This window comes from Arvicanthis niloticus, chromosome 20 (genome assembly GCF_011762505.2).
Source record: "Arvicanthis niloticus isolate mArvNil1 chromosome 20, mArvNil1.pat.X, whole genome shotgun sequence".
In the NCBI taxonomy this organism is placed as follows: domain Eukaryota; kingdom Metazoa; phylum Chordata; class Mammalia; order Rodentia; family Muridae; genus Arvicanthis; species Arvicanthis niloticus.
In genome coordinates, this window is record NC_047677.1 from 23,660,492 (window position 1) to 23,679,499 (window position 19,008).

Consider the following 19,008-nt stretch of genomic DNA (forward strand, 5'->3'; position numbering starts at 1 on the left):
TGGCTCAGTTGGTATCCTTAACTCTCCACTGGGTGCAGGATCCAAATCTCACTGCTATGCATTTCAGCTAAGATCACCCCCATAGACTCCTTGGTGCTCTCTCATTCAAGGTCTCTGGCACATCCTAAAGATGCCTCCACCTTTCCCCTCTCGCCAACTATAGATTTTGATTTCTATTCCTTACCCTCTGGCCCTCTTTTGTCTCTCTCCACACCTGTTCCTGACCCTCCTTTCCCTTTCTTATCTGCTCTTCCATCCAGTTCTCTTTCTTCCATCTGCCTCCTATGACTGTTATAGTCCCCCTTCCTTGGGAAATTCAACCATGCTCATTCAGGCCTTCCTTCTAATTTAGCTTCTTTGGGCCTATGGAGTGTAACATGTATATTCTGGACTATATGGTTAATATTCACTTAATGTGAGTACATTCTTGCATGTCCTTTTGAGTCTGGGTTACCTCACTCAGGATGATAGTTTCTAGTTGTATCCATTTTTTTGCAAAATTCATGATGTCCTTGTTTTTATAAGTGAATAGTCTTCCATTTTGTAAATGAATCACGTTTTCTGTATCTGTATTTTGGTTTAGAAACATTTGTATTCTTTCCAGTCTCTAGCTGTTATAAATAAAATGGTTATGAACTTACTGGAGCATGTGCCCTTTTGGGTATATTACTAAAAAGGTACCCTAAGTGTGACACTTCCTCCTGCTAAGACTTAAATTAATGGAAGGAGTAGGCAAAGTGTTTCCTTTTCTCAGAAAAAAAAAAAAAAAAACTAAATAAAACCTGCTGCAACTGTTGTCCAAAGAAATGCAGGGTCCATCAACTTAGAAGCAAGACTTGAGAGGATCATCTAAATTGGGCTGCTTTGCAAAAATAAAAACTGAAAATTTCAATGTCATGCAGACTTCCTCTGTGGTTCCAGTTCAGCACTATTCAGCCATCTTTTGGCAGAGCCAGTGCCGCAGTGAGGATTCAGTGACAGTTCATTGCATTGAAGTTGTCAGGATGATGCTTGAGTTGCATTTTGTGACCACAACTTGTTGAGATGTCTAAGGCATTGATACATATGCTATGAAGAGACGCATACAAGGAGAAGATGTACCCAAGCTGAGAGATGTATGAGAAGTTATAGGAATAGAGCCATCTAAGCCTTTAGAAAGTGAAGTCCAGTGTGTCTGAGACAAAGCTATAGGATTTGGTGTTTACCCTCTTGTGTTTCTTGCCTTGGCCCAATCTTCTTTCCCTATGTGCACATTCCTATCCATTGGAATGAGAAGGGGAATTCTGAGTCATTGTATGTTGGAAAGATATAACTTGCTTTCTGATTTTACAAGTTGAGGTTCTCAGGATATTGCCTTGAGTTTCAGAAGAGACTTTACACATTGTACAGTGTCTGAGCTCCTACAGACTCTTAGGATCACTGAAGACTGAGTGCATTTTTATAACAGGATAAAAATGAGCAAAAGCTGTCCAGGGTCGGAATGCAGTTGAGTGAAACAAAATGCTTCTAGATAGGATTATGTTATTTAACACTTTTCTGCTCTGTCTGGCTTTCTTTGTGGAGCTTGTGGAAGCTCTTGTAGGAGGGATCTTTACAGATTCCTTTAGGGGGAGATGATAGTGGGTACAGACTCAACATTTTTCTTTTTTCTTTCTTTCATTTTTTGTTTCTAGAATAATTTATATATTCATTATTACCCTGATCACTGTCCCTATGAGAGGTCCCCTGCCCACACAGAGTCCCTCCCCGAAACTCTTTTTTTCTCCTTTGAGATGGTGTGGGCCTTGTGGTTCCAGGCCAACCTGATCTACAGAGTGAGTTCCAGGACAGCCATTGCTACACAGAGAAACACTGTCTCAAAAACCCAAAACCAAAACAAAACAGAAAAAACCCCTCTAAATATTTAAATAAAATATCCAGTAAATAAAAAGATATTTATTGAATATAAATATCTTTTAAATTCTTAACATGTTTATGGCTGCATAAAATTTTAAATATGGCCAGGCAGTGGTGGCACACACCTTTAATCTCAGCACTTGAGAGGCAGAGGCAGGTGGATTTCTGAGTTCGAGGCCAGCCTGATCTACAGAGTGAGCTCCAGGACAGCCAGGGCTATGCAGAGAAACCTTGTCTCAAACAACCAAACCAAAAAAAAAAAAATTACTCTTTAGGGCCAGTTGTGGTGGTGCGTGAAGAGGAATTCCAATGCTTGGGAGGAGAAGGCAGGAGAGCTTGAGGTCAAGGTCAGTGAGCTTTAGGTCAGCCTGGGCTCATAATTATTTTTAGGGTAACTTACACTTCAGCAGTCAATGCTAACCAATAATCAATACTCAATTCTAATCAATAGCCAATAATGATTAATAATTGATGGCACATGCCTTTAATCCCAGCACTTAAGAGGCAGAGTCAGGCAGATTTCTGAGTTCAAGGCCTGCCTGGTCTACACAGTGTGTTCTAAGACAGCTAGGGCTATGCAGAGATGGCAGCCAGCCTGAGACTACATTTCCCATGAGAACTAGTGCCAAGATGGCTGATGGAGAACTAACTGCATATGTGTAGCAAACTCAATCCAAGATGGCGGCCGGCCTTCAAACTACATATCCCATAATGTCATGAGGAAAAAGCAAGATGGCGTCCGGCCGGAGACTACATTTCCCATGAAGGCTTGGGGCCGGCACACATGCCAAGTGTTTGGAGATCCCCTCGGAGCCCATTGCCTTCACCACCAGCCCGGAGACCTTTGATACAGCTGCTGCTGTGATCTGGGAGGAGCACTGCAGTCCTGGTGGCATCAGCAAGGTCCTTCTGACATCACAAACCACGCGACGCGATCCAATCGCCGCTGCCAAAAAATGGGGAGATGACCGGAGCTTCCAGGTACAGTGTCAGGCGGGTGGAAGCAGAGGTTCCTGGCTACCTGTGAGCAAGCAGAGGCACCTGTGAATCTGAGGCAGGGTCGTGACTGGAGCTGCCTCCAGTTACTGGCTAGCGGACCTATCGACATGCCCCCAAACTTGTACAAAGGAGAACTGTATCGTGTTGGGCGTTATTATTTAAAGACCCCCCCAGGAGGGGAGATCCTCACTCTAGTCTTGGGAGATCGAGGCCAGCAAACAGAAAGAGGCTTTATTTCAGGAATCAGCCGGGCTGAGGTCGAGACTCATAATGAGGGGTGTTGATATCAAGGCTAGGGGGAGAAGGGTATTCAAAGCAAACAAAAACACAAACCAGGGAGGTGAATGGAAAACCAAGGAAGAACATCAAAAAATTGTTCAAAGTCCCAGCCCATTATTCAGTCGGTCATGTGGGAACCATCCTGTACATATTTTTCTCAAGAATGTAATCTTGCTCAACCATCTACTTTGTGGTCAGCCAGTTCCCAGAATGACCCAGCTGACCTGTAGTTTTAGTTTTGCTTTCTTTGTGGTCAGCTGGTTCCTGGAACCTGGAGCTAGTGAACCAGTTGGACTACATTCTTGGCTCAGCTCTAGAGGGTCATAAAAACTTTCCATACCCTTTATAAAATTTTATATCTTTCAACTGTCACCTGGTCAGCGTATTCATGAGGACACAAGGGTCACCAGTATGTGTGAAACTGACCATCGATGGACTGTGATTACTATTCTGGGCTTTCATTTTAAGATCTAAAATAAAGTACTTAAGTACAAGCATGAAGGTACATGCCTTAAATCCCAGGAGATAAGCTTCAAGCAGTTCTCTGATTCAAATCTTCCTGGTACACAACATGTTTTAGGTAAAGAAAAGCTTAGATACAGGCAAAGTGATACACATGTATTACCCAGCATTCAGGAGACAGAGCCATGCAGATCTCTGAGTTCAAGGTTCATCTACTGAGTAAGATCCAGGACAACCGAGCTTAGGCAGTGAAGTTGTTGAAAAATATAAAGTGGTGATGATGTAATAGAAGGAGCCATGTTCCAGCTCCAGCAAGCAGAGGAACTCAGCGACTTTCTCCATGTGGCTTTGGAAGGAAAGAATAGAGGAAATGACTGAGGCAATTGATGCTGGTTAGCTGTAGTTAAAAAATTAGTGGGGATGAAGAAGAAACCAGGGTCACTTAGGTGAAATCTTCTGGTGAGTGTTTTCTGAGAGGACAAAGAAGCTGTGTTCCAGAGATAGCCAAGGTTGTACCTTGTTGTGCACCTAGAGTTAATCATGTGTGAGAATCACCCAGGTGGTATTGGTTTTTAGGCATAAATGAATCTCATGCAGAGCAGCTAAGGCTTGGCACGGTGAAGAGGGTGTATGACAGAAACACAATGAATCGTAGTCGCAGGGGAAGAACCCAGCATATTGAAGATGTCAGTTCCATGGAATGAGCAGAAAGAACAGCAGCAACAGTAAAGTGGAGTCAGCCAGAAGCTAGAGTGGTATAGATGAAAGAGCTGGTGAAGTGACCCAAGCTGTTTTGAGGAGCACAGATGATCATGTGTGGATCCCAGATACTAGAACAAGAAGCTGTAATATTGAAGTTACCTTTGAAACCTTAATATTTTAAGATTCCAGAGCTGTGGGGTACCTGCTCAGGAAAGCATTTCCAGACAGTGCAGTAACAGATAGTGAGGTAGGTCTTTAGATCAAGTACCTTTTCTACTGCCATGCATGGCTTGTGGCTGAACAGGAGCATCTTTCAATAATAAGGACTGCAGGCACAAAGATGAGTTTGTAAAGCCCAATCAATTCTGTTTTAGAGAGTGCACAAAGTCCACTTGAGCAAACATCCTATCACAAACCTCCCTTGTCAACAACTAGTGAAGTTACAACTGCAGGGTTAAGCTACATATCGATAACTAATACACCTTACAGAGAAAAAGTTAGCCTACCCATCATGGTTGTCAGATGATTTTGCCCCTTTGATTGGTTCCTGCAGATTATGCCAGACATGCAGCCTTTAAAATATTAAGTTGCTGGCCTGCATGTTAATGTCCAAATCTTGCTGTAACTGCAATAAATACCCAGCACCCCTAGACTTGGTCTCTCAGTTTCGATCTCATGTGAGGCTGACTGGCAAGAATCCTTATTACAGAGCTCATAATAAAGACCTCCATGTGTTTGCATTGCAATAGGCTCCTTGTTGGTTGTTGGGGTCTCTCTGACTTGGACATAACATCTTAATGCATTGACTGCAACCCCAAGACCCTCAGGACTCCCAACTAAAGGATTGAAAGGCCGGTTGTTAAGATGAACCATTGTTTCTATGTCAGTGGCTTGTCTGCCAGATTTGTGTCTGTGTGCCTTGGTTTTCAGGTTTTTCTTGAGTATATGTGGAGGGAGATGACTAAATTGAACGTGGAAGCCTGCTACAGTAGATGCACTGGAGAGTCATAGCCCCGAAGTGCTTCGAAGATGTTCCAGAGCCTGGTATAGTGGACAGTGTTTTTCTGGTCTAAATTTCTGGGAAGGTTAGAGCAGACTTGGAGCCCTGCTCACAGCTGCCATCCTGTCTTCATTTTCTCCTTTGTCCAAGTGGAGGAATCTGCTGGGTAGCCTTTACTGCCCCCTTGTGGCTGTCTATTTTGGGTTTGGAACTTTGTCATCTTCTCCCTGAGGAAATGAGACAGATTCCACCCTAATCAATTTAGTTTCTAGTCCCACACCTTGGGATAAATCCTTCTTAACAACAGGACCTAGACCCATTGACTAGTCCATGACAGAGAGCTCTTCGAGACAGCATCCAGGGCAAAATCATTCTCTGCCTACCTTGTTTTACAGGGTAGAAAGACAAAGACCACATTTCCCACCTCCTGAACTACCCTCTGCCCAGTTCCTATGTGACTCTGTAGTTTTGAACTTGGAGCTGTCAAGATATGGAAGGTCATTCTTCATCGATTCTAACAAATTTAGCATATCTTCCTTGGACCAGAGGTCTTGTCCTTTGTGGTGGTCATTTCCAGGTCTGTGAGACAATCTGCTTTTCTGTCCACCTTCCAGCTGTTTTAGCCACATCTTTGGTAGCACTCCCTGGGAACCCAGGGTTAAAGATGCTCACCCCAGGGCAGCACAGTCTCTGAGGTCCCCATTCCAATGTATACTTCCCTGCTCTGAGCCAGGTGCCCTCCCTATTTTGTCCTTGCTCAGCCACAATTCTAACTCCCTCTTTTGGTGGCAGGGGCTCCTGTAATTGATATGGTTAAATCATTGGTTTTGTGTTGTAACAACTTCCTCATTTATTATTGTGTCTGTGTTATTGTTCTTTTCAGTTCTCAACATTTTAAAGCTACAGTCATCTGAAGGAACCTCAATCGAGGGCATGCCCTCATCAGAATGGCTGGTTGCTATGTCTGTGAGAGATAGTGTTGATGGTTGATTAGGTGATCCAACCCATGGGCCTTGGTTATTTGGGGGGAACGACGAGGACCACAACCTGAAAGAAGAATGGGGGAGAGAGAGAAAGGACTCAAGGAAGCAATTGCTTGTCAAGAGCCGTGTATTGGAGCACAAAGCGCATTTTTATACCACAGTTTATAAAAGGAGGGGTAAGAGGGATCCAGGTGGTGGGAAAGTACAGAATCTTCTCGGCCTGTGCCCTGAAACAATGTGCAGTCTAACTGTATTCTTCAGAAGACACGGTACACTGCTTATAGAACTCTCTGTAGCTGCCAAGCCAGGTCTTGTGGTCGCCAAGCAGGATATGGCTGTTAGGGAATATAGTGGGAGGTGGTCTAAGAAAGGCAAGGAGTAAGGTAGGTAGGGGGCTGTGATCCTGGCTTCTGACAATTAGGAAGGCTCTTCTACTGAGTGTTGCAATATCCCTAAGCAAGTGGTCCTGGGCTGGATGAGAGAGCAGGCTGAGCATGAGACAGTGACCAAGCAAGAGAGCAAGCAAGGAGACAGTGTTTGTTCATGTTTTTTGCCTTCAGTTTCTAATCTAAGCTCCCAAAATGGACTGATCTGACCAAACCATGTACAACAACCATTTATTACCTGAGAGGCTTTTGCTTAGAGGATTCAATCACAGCAACAGAGTATCAAGATAGAACAACAACATGGTATCAAAGCGTTATTTTGCTGCTGGACAGAATCTATGTTGTAGATTGCATTCTTGTGGACAAGAACAAATTTTGGGTATAAAGGTTTTTGGATTGGTTGGTGTCTTTAACTCTCCACTGGGGGTCCTGCCTGAATGCAGATGTGCCCCCTTCAGCATCCATATCTCACGGCTATGCATCTCAGCTAAGATCAACTCCATAGTCTCCTAGTCGCCCTCCAATTTATGGTCTCTGGCACATCCTAAATATAACCCCTCCCTTCCCCAGGCAGCTGCAGATTTTGATTCATTTTCCCCATCTGGCCCTCTCTTGTCTCTCGCCACACCTGTTGCTGGTTCTACCCAATCCCCCTTTCTTATCTGCTCTCCAATCCAGTTCTCTCTCTTCCCTCTGCCTCCTATGATTGCTTATTCCCCATTCTGAGTGGGATTCAACCATGCTCATTTGGGCCTTCCTTCTTATTTAGTTTCTTTGTATCTATGGAGTGTAGTGTGAGTTTTCTGTATTTTATGATTATTATTCACTTGTGAGTACATACATGCACGTGCTTTTAAATCTAGGTTACCTCACGGAGATGATAGTATTTAGCTGTATTCATTTGCCTGCAAAATTCATGATGTCATTGTATTTAATAGCTGAATAATGTTTCATTTTGTAAATGAACCACATTTTCCATATCCATATTTTGGTTGAGCGGCATCTGGATTCTTTCCAGATTTAAGTTGTTATAATTAAAATGGCTAGGAACTTAGTGGAGTCCCTACTCTAGGTCACCTGGCTTCACAGAGTCCCTCCTGAATCTTCTGTTTATCCTTTGAGAGGATGTGGGCCCCTGGGTATCCATGATGGTGTATCAAGTCTCTATTGGGTTAGGTGCATCCTCTTCACTGAGGCCAGACATGGCAGCCCAGTTAAGGGAACAGATTCCAATGATAGACAGCAGCTTTAGGGACAGCTCCTGCTACAGTAGTTGGAGGACCATCATGTAGACTGAGCTGGACATCTGCTACTTATGGGCCAGGGTCCTTTGTCCAGCCTGTGTGTGTTATGTTTGTGGCTCAGTCTCTGAATGTCCCCAAGGATCAAGGTTAGTTGAGTCTGTTGGTCTTCCTGTGGAGTTCCTATCCTCTTCAGGGCCTTCAATCCTTCCCCCAACTCTTCCATCAGAGTTACCAATGTCCATGCAATTTTTGACTGTGGATCTCCACTTCTGCTTCAGTCAGCTGCTAAGTGGAGCCTCTCAATGGACAATTATGCAAGGCTCCTGTGTGGGATCATAACAGAGTATCCTTAATAATGTCATGGATTTGAGCTTGTCCATGTGTATCTCCAATTTAATGAGTTTTTATTGGCCATTCCTTCAGTCTCTGCTCCACCTTTACTTCTGCATTTCTTTCAGACAGGATAAATTTTGTTCTGGGTGTCTCCAGTGTTGTGGTTGAATCTGATCCTTCAGCTTTCTTCTCAGGCTCCCATACATTCCCCATTTGGACTCTGTCCCTCAATCACATACGATGCTGTGCACACATTTGCTGTTCAATGCTATGCTATTTTGCAAATCTGGTGGTTTTATATTTTTAACTTTATTCATTCTGTTTTTGTTTTTCTAGACCAAATTTTTCTATGAAGCCCTTTCTGTCCTGATTATAGATATAGAAATCACATAAGCCACCTGACATGATTTTGTTCAATAAGCACATGCTTTTGTGCTGCTCTTCATCCACATCTTTCATTTTGAAATTCAGCCTAATATGTAGATTATGTTCTATTTCTCTGGATGGCTTAAGCTCATGTCATCAATATTATCTGATGCTTCATATTCATTGAATTGCAGGTGTATGATGTTCTGCCTAACTCTTACATTTGCTTGAAATTTTTGAATAAATAAGTGTATTATGGCTGGGTGCATGAATATGAATATCATGTGTGCCTCATCTTTACTGTTGTCAGAAGGTGGCCACAGAACTCCTGATCTTGAGGAAATAAACAGGTGTTGGTCCATGTGTGTATGCTAGAAATTGACCACCACTATGTGGAAGACCAGCAAGAGCTTTCAACTCCTAAGCTATGTCTCCTGAACTACATTCTTTATTTCTGACCAGCATATACATTACTGCCACTAGTGGTGGCACATGCCTTTAATCCCAGCACTTGGGAGGCAAAGGCAGGCAGATTTCTGAGTTCGAGGCCAGCCTGGTCTACAGAGTGAGTTCCAGGACAGCCAGGGTTACACAGAAAAAATCTGTCTCAAAAAAAAAAAAAAAAAAAAAAATGTCGAGGCCCGAGCAAAATGTTGAAGCCCAGGCTGTCCCGAGTTTGAGCGGCCACTGTATCCCAGCCCAATCTGCTGCTCCAGTCTGTGGGTCAGGTTCAGCAAGAGAGAGAGTGAGGATGGACTCGAAGAATGGAGGGAGACCAGACAGAGTGTGATTCAATCTCGTTTATTCTTCAGTCTCTCTTCTTCTCTCCAAGTCCCAAGTCCTAAATTCCTAGTCCCTAGTTCCTAGTCCCTAGTGCCTCCAAGTTTCAAGTTACTTCTTCCAAGTTCTCTTCCAAGTGCCTGCTACCTAATGCCTAATTCCTACTCCAAGTTGTACTCCAAGTTGTACTCTGAAGTGTCTCCTAAAAGTGTCTCATTCTCTCTAAAGTGTCTGATTCTCTCTCATCCTCTGATCTCTAAGTCACACTCTTAAGTTACACACCTTTAATCTCACACACCCAAGGAAAGTCCTGGGTATCTGAAGCAAGATGTTATCAGAGTGTGCTCAGCTTTTCTGGCTATTGTAATACAAATCTCATGTCAAGGTATATGGCTCAAGATGGCTGCAACGCTGATAGCCGCTTTCTGCTAAAAGTCAGTCCCCAACAAACAAAAAATCCAAAAAACAAAAAATATACATTACTAATATATTCATTTGTCCATTTTTAACTCTTTAAACATGCATTCCTTTTTAGTAAAATTTAATTAATGTTGGGGTTTAAACTGTTTCACTTTATGTTTATGCAAGATAATACAGAACTGCAGTGAATGTATAATTCTTTGCAGTGACTTCAGTAAAGAACTGTGAGTTCATTCTATCATTTTTGTTTCCTGCTTTATTTTTGTAGCAGAGTGAGGTTCTTCACATGTAACATTTGCTTTCCTGAAACTCATTACATAGACCGTGCTGGGATCCAGCTCAATGACATACACCTGCCTGTACCTCTGTGATTAAAGACATGAGCAAATACAGGCAGCTTGCCCATCACTTTTGTAGTTAGTAATTGTTCATACAGCTTTTTAGATGTGTGCTCAGTACAGTTGATTTGTTTCCCCCTGCATATCTCTCTCAATTGCCATTTGTGTTGCAAGGCTATATCCTATTCTAAGGGTTCAGAAGTGACACAGGTGAACTCTGTGTCAAGGGTTCAAGTGTCAATATTTCAAATATCTTCTAAACTAACATGGTGATTATATTATAATTCGTGGGTCAGCAAATAAGTGGAGGAATCATGTGAATTATAAGATTATATTATCTAGGAAGCATACCTTTACTTTGTAGTAATGTCAGTATCAGGCTTTGTGTTGTACACATATATGTGATATTTTAGGAAGCAGTGAGTTTTGATGATGTGCATGTAAACTTCACTGCAGAAGAGTGGAATTTGCTGGATCCTTCCCAGAAGAATCTCTACAAAGAGGTAATGCTTGAGACCTACTGGAACCTCATTACTATAGGTAAGACTGAATTTTCTTTTGCTTCTCAAAATAAGGGAAAAAAATGTTTCTGGGTTACTGATGATCATCTCTTATTTCAATAGAGAAAAAGTAATATTGAGTTGAATAAATCAGGTTCATTGCTGTGAAAATTTAGAGTAACTTGAATTTTGCCTAATTCCAATATCATATCATTCATTTTCTGCTACCTTGGTTTCAGGCTCTAATTTGGAAGACCATCATACTGAAGAACAACATCAAACTTCTAGAAGTCAAGAAAGGTAATTTTAATGTTTAAGCTAATACAAATATGCCTGTGAGGAAAGTTTAATATGATCTAGAAGCTCTAAAAAAAGCAAGTGTGTAAAATATCAGTCCTTTTATTGTAACTATGATTATAATATTCTCCCCAAACTATGTACCACAATGTCAGTCATCTGATTGGTGTTTCCAAGGAAATTCTATGAGAAAGAAAAGAAGGAAACAATGCCTTAAGAGATTCCTTTAATTGATTTGTATCTCCATTAGAGCTATGTTGTGGAAATACCAATTTGTATAGTCTCATAATACTTAGATATTGCACATTGAATAGTAATAAACATGTATCCATAACCTTCTAATAAGCAAATAGTCCATGATAAAGTTGGTGATGCTCATATTCTTGTAGTGAAATTTTTAAGTTTATTGTGAGGTCAGTTTATGATAGTCAAGAATGTTGTGGAGAAACATTGATCATGTCTACAATGAACAAAAAGTCAATGTGTGTGCCTTCAATGTGGAAACCTTTCATTTGTTCTTCTTTTTAAATGGGTGTATCAATTGCCAGAATGGATGAAACCATGCGAGCATAGAGATACTAAAAGGAACAATGTACCTCTATCTACTTCAGAACAATGAGAAGATATGTAGCATTCTTTGGTAGACTTTCTGAATATGATAGATGTTTGCAATTAATTAGTTTTCTGATTTTACTGGGAACATCCGCAAATTCACACTGCAGAAAATCTCTATGGGTACTAGAAGTTTGGAAATTCTTTTATTCATCCTGGTTCACAGATCTGCTGTGGTGTGATGCACACTACAGGAAAATCTAAGAATGCAATCAGAGTTTTAATGCTCTGAGTTGTCCCATATTTCTTATGACATGTTAAAAACATCATATAGAAATCTCATATAGAGCAGTGGTGGCACACACCTTCAATCCCAGCACTTGGGAGGCAGAGGCAGAAGGATTTCTGAGTTCAAGGCCAGCCTGGTCTACAGAGTGAGTTTGAGGACAGCCAGGGCTACACAGAGAAACACTGTCTCAAAAAAAAAACCAGAAAACAAACAAACAAACAAACAAAAATCTCGTATAGAAAAAGGAGGCTATAAATGTGAGCCATGTAATAGATGCTCTTACCATCACAGGTATTTTCAAAGAGGGAAAGCAACCCACAGTGAGCAAGTACAACCATGAACATCAAAGTGATAAAACCTTAAGATCTGAGTGCGCTTTACTATTACACCAACTATAAAATTTATTCATATTGGTAAAATGATTGATCAGACTAATGAATGTGGTAAAGCTTTCACGTGTGCCCATTATTGTTGTAGGCATGAAAGAAGTCAAACTGGAGAGAAACTTTATGAATGTAACCAATGTGGTAAAGCCTTTGCAAGACCCCATCATCTCCAATATCATAAAAGAACACATACTGGAGAGAAGCCTTATGAATGTAACCAATGTGGTAAAGCCTTTTCACGTCACAGTCATCTTCAATCTCATAAAAGAATACATACTGGAGAGAGACCTTATGAATGTAATCAATGTGGTAAAGCCTTTGCAATATCCAGTCATCTCCAATATCATAAAAGAATACATACCGGAGAGAGACCTTATGAATGTAATCAATGTGGTAAAGCCTTTTCATGTCACAGTGGTCTCCGATATCATAAAAAGACACATACTGGAGAGAAACCCTATGAATGTAATCAATGTGGTAAAGCCTTTTCATGTCACAGTAGTCTCAATTGTCATATGAGAACACATACTGGAGAGAAACCTTATGAATGTAATCAATGTGGTAAAGGCTTTACACAACAAAGTCATCTCCAAATCCATAAAAGGACACATACTGGAGAGAAACCTTATAAATGTAATCAATGTGGTAAAGCCTTTTCATGTAACAGTAGTCTCCAATGTCATAAGATAACACATACCAGAGAGAAACCTTATGAATGTAATCAATGTGGCAAAGCCTTTTCATGTCACAGTGGTCTCCAAAAACATAAAAGAACACATACTGGAGAGAAACCTTATCAATGTAATCAATGTGGTAAAGGCTTTACACAAAAAAATCATCTCCAATATCATAAAAGAACCCATACCAGAGAGAAACCTTAGTAATGTAATCAATGTAGAAAAATCCATTTATAAGTGAACAGGTCCCAAAGACATAAATGATCACATACTGGGGAGAAACTTTATGAATGTAATTAATATAGTAAAAGCCTTTTCACTAAGTTTTTGTCTTCAAAACCATAAAAGGACCCATATTGGAAAGAAACCTATGAATGTGATCATTTTGGTAAAAGCCTTTCCATAAGGATATTTCCCAAAAACATAAAACAACCCATATTGTACAGAACTATGAATGTAATCATTGTGCTAAAGCCTTTGCATGTCCCACTAGTCTCACAAAAATAAAATATCCCATATTGGAAGAAACTTCATGAATGTGATCAATGTGGTAAAGACTTTTCACAACTTTAGCATCTCCATTATTATAAAAGAACAGGTACAGGAGAGAAACCTTATGAATGTAATCAGTGTTGTGGCGCATTTACAAGTCACACCCATCTTAAGTGATAGAAGAGATCACATACAAGAGAAAAACCTGCTTGAATATTAACAATGTGGTAAAGCCTTTGCATGTCATAGTTCTTTACACATACACAAAGAAATCACACTGGAGAGAAGCCTCATTAATATAATCACTGTGGAAAAACTGACAATTCACTTTTATCTGCGACTACATAATAGAACACATTCAAAAGAGTGACTCAGTGTCATCAAAGTGCTAAGCCCTTGCATGTCACAGGCATCGCCGGATACATAAAAAAAAAAAAAATACATACTGTAGAGAAACTCCATGAATGCCATGAATGAGGTAAAGTCTTTGCATGACAATGTACTCTCCAAATACTTCAAGTAACACACTTTTTAGAGAAACCTTATGAATGTAACAAATGTGGAGAAGCCTGTGCCTATCACTGTAGTTTCCAAAGACATAAAAGACCACAAATTGGATAGAAATCTTCTGAATGTAATCAAGTTGGAAAATCCTTTACATGCCACAGTATTGTCTGAATACAAACATCAACACACACTAGAGAGAAACCTTCTGAGAGTAATCAGTGTGGTAAAGCGTCTGCATGTCCTAATCATATTTAAATGCATAAAAGAATTTATAGTAGAAATAAACTGTGGTGATTTGAATATGCTTGTCCCTAAGAAGTGACAATATTAGTATGTTTGGCCTTGTGGGAGTAGATATTACTGCTTTGAAGGAAGTGAACTCCTAGTGCGGTGGTCTTTGGAGCTCCGGCCAGTAAAAAACAGACTCTCCTACCACTCAGCTAGAAGACAGTAGTCTCTTCCTGACTGCCTTCTCATGAAAATGCAAAACTCTCAGCTCCTTCTCCAGCATCATGGCTGCCGGCATGCTGACATTCTTCCTACTATGTTGGTCATGAACTAAACACTTGAAAGTGTAAGACAGACCCAATTAACTATTTGCTTTAACACAGTTGCCTTTGTCACAGTATCTCTTCTTAGCAATGGAAATTCTATCTAAGACAGAAGTTGGTACCTCAGATTTAAGTATTCTTATTGATAGGCCTGATTGTTGGAAGCAATGTGGATTTTTAGACTTTGGATTTGTACATGCATTAAGTGGGACTTCATGGGCCATGCTAGTAGAACACATATGTACTAAGGGTAATTTCAACGTTGTATATAGTTTTTATAATGTTTTGTTGAAGAATATTGCTGTGTTTTGCTCTCATCTGAAGGTAAAGAGGTTTATTTTGTTAATCGCATTGACAAAGGAAGTCTCCGGGAACCAAGAATAGCCTTTAGCTTATGTTTACTCTCATGGTGATTGTTTTGGTCATGCTTAGTAGTCTTAGAAAGAAAAAATATGAAATGTTAGCTTCAAAGTGAAAAATCTCACCAGGAAGTTGAATGAAGGTATATCTTGTGATTAAAGATACACAGTGTTATTAAAGAAATGATGATGATATGGCAAGATTCCATCCACCTAAATATATGGATGTAATGTTGCATGGATGAGAACTGTATAATGTTAGGCATTATTATTATTAACTGGTTATTGTTTTTATGTGGACATGAAGAGATACAAGTATGTGTCAAATTGACAATTGATGGATTGTGATTACTATGCTGAGTTTTCAATTAAAAATCTAAAAGGATATAGGATATACTTAGGTCCAGGCATGGTGGTACACACCTTAAATCCCAGGAGATGAACATCAAGCAGATCTCTAAATCAAGGCATCCTGGTACAGAACAAGTTTTAGGTAATAAAAAGCTTAGGTATGGGCAAAGTGTTACATGGGTATTATTCAACATTCAGAAGACAGAGCCATGCAGATCTCTGAGTTCAAGTTTAATCTACAGAGCAAGTTCAAGGACAGCCGAGCTTAGGCAGTGAAGTTGTTGAAAAATAGAAAGCTGGTGATGATGTAATAGAAGGGGCAATGTTTGGGCCCCAGCAGGCAGAGGAACTCAGGAACTTTGTTCATGTGGCTCTTCTTTTAGAGGAAAGAATAAAAGGGACTACTGAGAAAATTGATGCTGGTTGGTTGTAGTTAGAAAATTAGTGGTGACGAAGAAGAAACCAGCATCACTGAGGTGAAATCTTCTGGTAAGTGTTTTCTGAGAGGAGAAAGAAGTTGTATTCCAAAGGTAGCCAAGGTTGTCCCTTGTGGTGCAGCTTGACTCAGTCCTGTGTAAGACTCACCCAGGTGGCACTGGTTTTAAGGCATGAATGTTTCATGCAGTGCAGCTGAGGCTTGGCACCATGAAGGGAGCATTAGAGGAATGCAGTAAAGACTGTTTGTCACAGAAGAACCCAGCATGTTGATGATGTCAGTCCCATGGGATGAGCAGAAAGAACAGCAGCAGCAGTTGAGTGGAGTCAAGCAAAACCTAGTATACTATAGAGGGCAGAGCTGGAGAAGTGACCCAGCTTCTTTTGAGGAGCGCAGAAGATCATCTGTGGATCCCAGATACTGGAACAAGAAGCTGTAATTTTGAAATTACTTTGCATACCCCAAGAGTTTTAGATTCCTGAGTTGTGGAATACCTTCTCAGGAAAACTACTTTCAGGAAATATAATCAGTCAACGAGAAAGAATTGTGCTGCAGTGAGCAAAGAAGGAAGGAGTTGGAGATCTGAAGAACACTTTGACGTCAGACATGGAGATGCAAAGTTTGGAGATTCCCTTGCTGGCTTTTGGTCTTCTTTTGTCCCAGTATTTCCTTACATTAGGAATGGTGAACTATATCCTGTGAATTTGGATGGATATGATGTGCTATTTGTTTTGGAAAGTATAGGGGATTACAATTACATGATTGAAATGATCTCAGAAGAGACTTTGAACTTTGGACTTTTAACATTTATGGGACTTCTTTAGATGATGAAGACTTTTTAATTTGAACCTCACATATTTTTTATTATGCTATTTTTAAATATGGTCTCGCCGGGAGGTGGTGGTGCACACCTTTAATCCCAGCACTTGGGAGGCAGAGGCAGGCAGATTTCTGAGTTCGAGGCCAGCCTAGTCTACAGAGTGAGTTTAGGACAGCCAGGGCTACACAGAGAAACCCAGTCTCGAAAAACCAATATATATATATATATATATATATTCATATTCTCCATACACTCATGTGTTTGCACAATCATATGGGGGCCAGGCAGTGGAATGTGGTAGTATAAATATGCTTGGCTCAGGGAGTGGGAGGAAATTATTATGAGATGTGACCTTGGAGGAAATGCATCACTGTGGGGGTAGGTTTTGAAGTTCTACACGGTGCAGAATGGGCCCTCCTACTAGCTCCCTGGCAGACAGTCTCTTCCTGGCTGCCTTTAGATCAAGATGCAGAACTCTCAGCATCATGTTTTCTTGCATACCTGCCTTGCTTCCTGCTGTGACAAATAAAGGTCTAAATCTCTGAAACTGTAAGCCAGTCCCAATAGAACTGTTGCTTTTATAGGAGTTGTCTTGGACATGATTTTTCTTCATAGCAATGGAAATACAAAGACAGAAGCCCGGTGAGTGTATTTAATACAGTCAAGCCTTTGCACAATTCTCTAGTCTTCATTATCAAGAAAGAATACATGCTAGAGTTTAATCATGCCCCCTGTGACTCAGGACACACACCCTGAGTCTTAAACATGCCCTCTGTGACTCAGGACACACCCACAGAGTCCTAATGGATATGTTTAGTATAATGAAGCATTTGCACACCTCTGTGGTCTTCATCATTATGAAACTATTCATACTGGACAGTGGTTACATACTGTGCTAAAGCTTTTATGGTATGTGGTCCAAAGAGATCCAACACAACTCAACCACAGGACAAGGCAAATGATAAGAATTTATTGTAATCAAGTCACTGCTGATAAATCAGGGCCACAAAATTACACTCAGAAGCTCAGCTGCAACAACCCAGGCTCAGTCCCACCCTGAATCAGAAAGTTATATAGCTTCCAAAAGTCAAAACCACAAAGTCCTGTGCCACATTAGTTACATTTTTCTCCCAATCACAATTTTTTGTTGTTGTTTTACTCTATGTCAAATGATACAGAATGTAGGTTGTATGGTCTACACTATCATAGCCATTTGTTCTTTTGTGGTTAGGAACATGCATTATATTTTGAGAAATAAAACATGAATAACAGAAATTATGGTTAGGAACAGTTATGTTTTAGGGAACAAACCATGAATAATAAAAGCTGATCAGATATTATTACGTACACAGGTCCCCTGTGACCTGGAACTTAAACTTTCAGTTTAAGTTTAAGTTTCAGTTTATGATTAAATGGAAGTTTGTAACAAAAAGGCAGTCCTTAGGGCAAATTTCTTTTGCTTCTTCCCAACATTTGTATATTATAGACATATTTGAATATATAACAGAGCACATATTGAAGACATATCTTACAAATTTTATCAATGACATAAAACCTTTTCACAACACAGTCATCTATGAACATAAAAGAACACATCCTGGAGAGAAATGCTATGAATAAGCAATGTGGTAAAGCCTATGCATGTGGCAGTTGTCCTAGAAACCATGAGATAAAGTCATAATGCAGAGAAACTCCATAAACGTAGTCAATGCGTTAAAGTTGTGTACTTTCTGGTATCTTTGTATAAGAGTAAACTCTTCAGCATGAAATCAATCTATTAAACCATTCCTGGATCTCTTTAATGAAACCTACCTCATTGATCATGGAGGATGATCTTTTTCTATTTTATTTATTTTATTTTATTAAATAATTTTGCATCTGTGGTTTTAAGGAAAAATGGTCTGTAATTCTTTTTTGTAGCGGAGTCTTTATATTGATTGGATATTTTAAAGCCTTTGTGTATCACAGTAGTCTTTGAAAACCCTCAAGAATACCAAAAGTAATCTGTAACTAAAAAGAATTTGGTAAGATCTTACCCAACACACTTACATAGAGTTACTCAAGGTTATTTATTATGAGAAAAAAAAAAAAAAACATGTGACAAGCATCAACAATGAATTGAAACTTTATGTTGTCTCTTGTTTGCACTTGAAAACTCATTTGTACATATGAAGGTCACTGCATTTTCCTTGTAATTTTTAGTTAATCATGTATCCAACAACTTTGCTGAAAGTTATCAGCTCTAGGAATTGCATTTGGGAAGTTTTGGTCCACTTGTATCATCTGCAAATAAAGATAATTTTGATTCCTCTTTCTAATCTGTATTACCTTTATCTTCTTCAGTATTGTTTTTGCTAAACTTTTGGATAGTATTTTAAATAGATGTGGAGAGAATGGATCACCTCATCTTGTTTGTGAATTAGTGGAATTAATATGAATGTCTCTCCATTTAATTTAATGTTGGCTATAGGTTTGCAGTAAAGTGACATTATGTTTAGGTATGTCCCTTGTAACCTTAATCACTCTAAGAACTTTATCATAAAGTGAAATTAAATATTGTCACAGAATTATTCATCATCTAATGAGATGACCACTTATTTTAT

General features: G+C 39.9%; 1 protein-coding gene across 1 annotated transcript; it reads left to right on the forward strand.

The window, feature by feature from the left end:
- The first annotated feature begins 365 nt into the window (after nt 1–365).
- LOC143435315 (uncharacterized) lies at nt 366–18,723 on the forward strand. The gene is made up of 5 exons (XM_076917225.1): nt 366–415; nt 2,664–2,877; nt 10,602–10,728; nt 10,928–10,988; nt 12,304–18,723. The coding sequence occupies exons 1-5, from the start codon at nt 366–368 to the stop codon at nt 13,091–13,093; spliced, it is 1,242 nt and encodes a 413-aa protein (XP_076773340.1). The 3' UTR covers nt 13,094–18,723.
- Nucleotides 18,724–19,008: the final 285 nt, after the last annotated feature.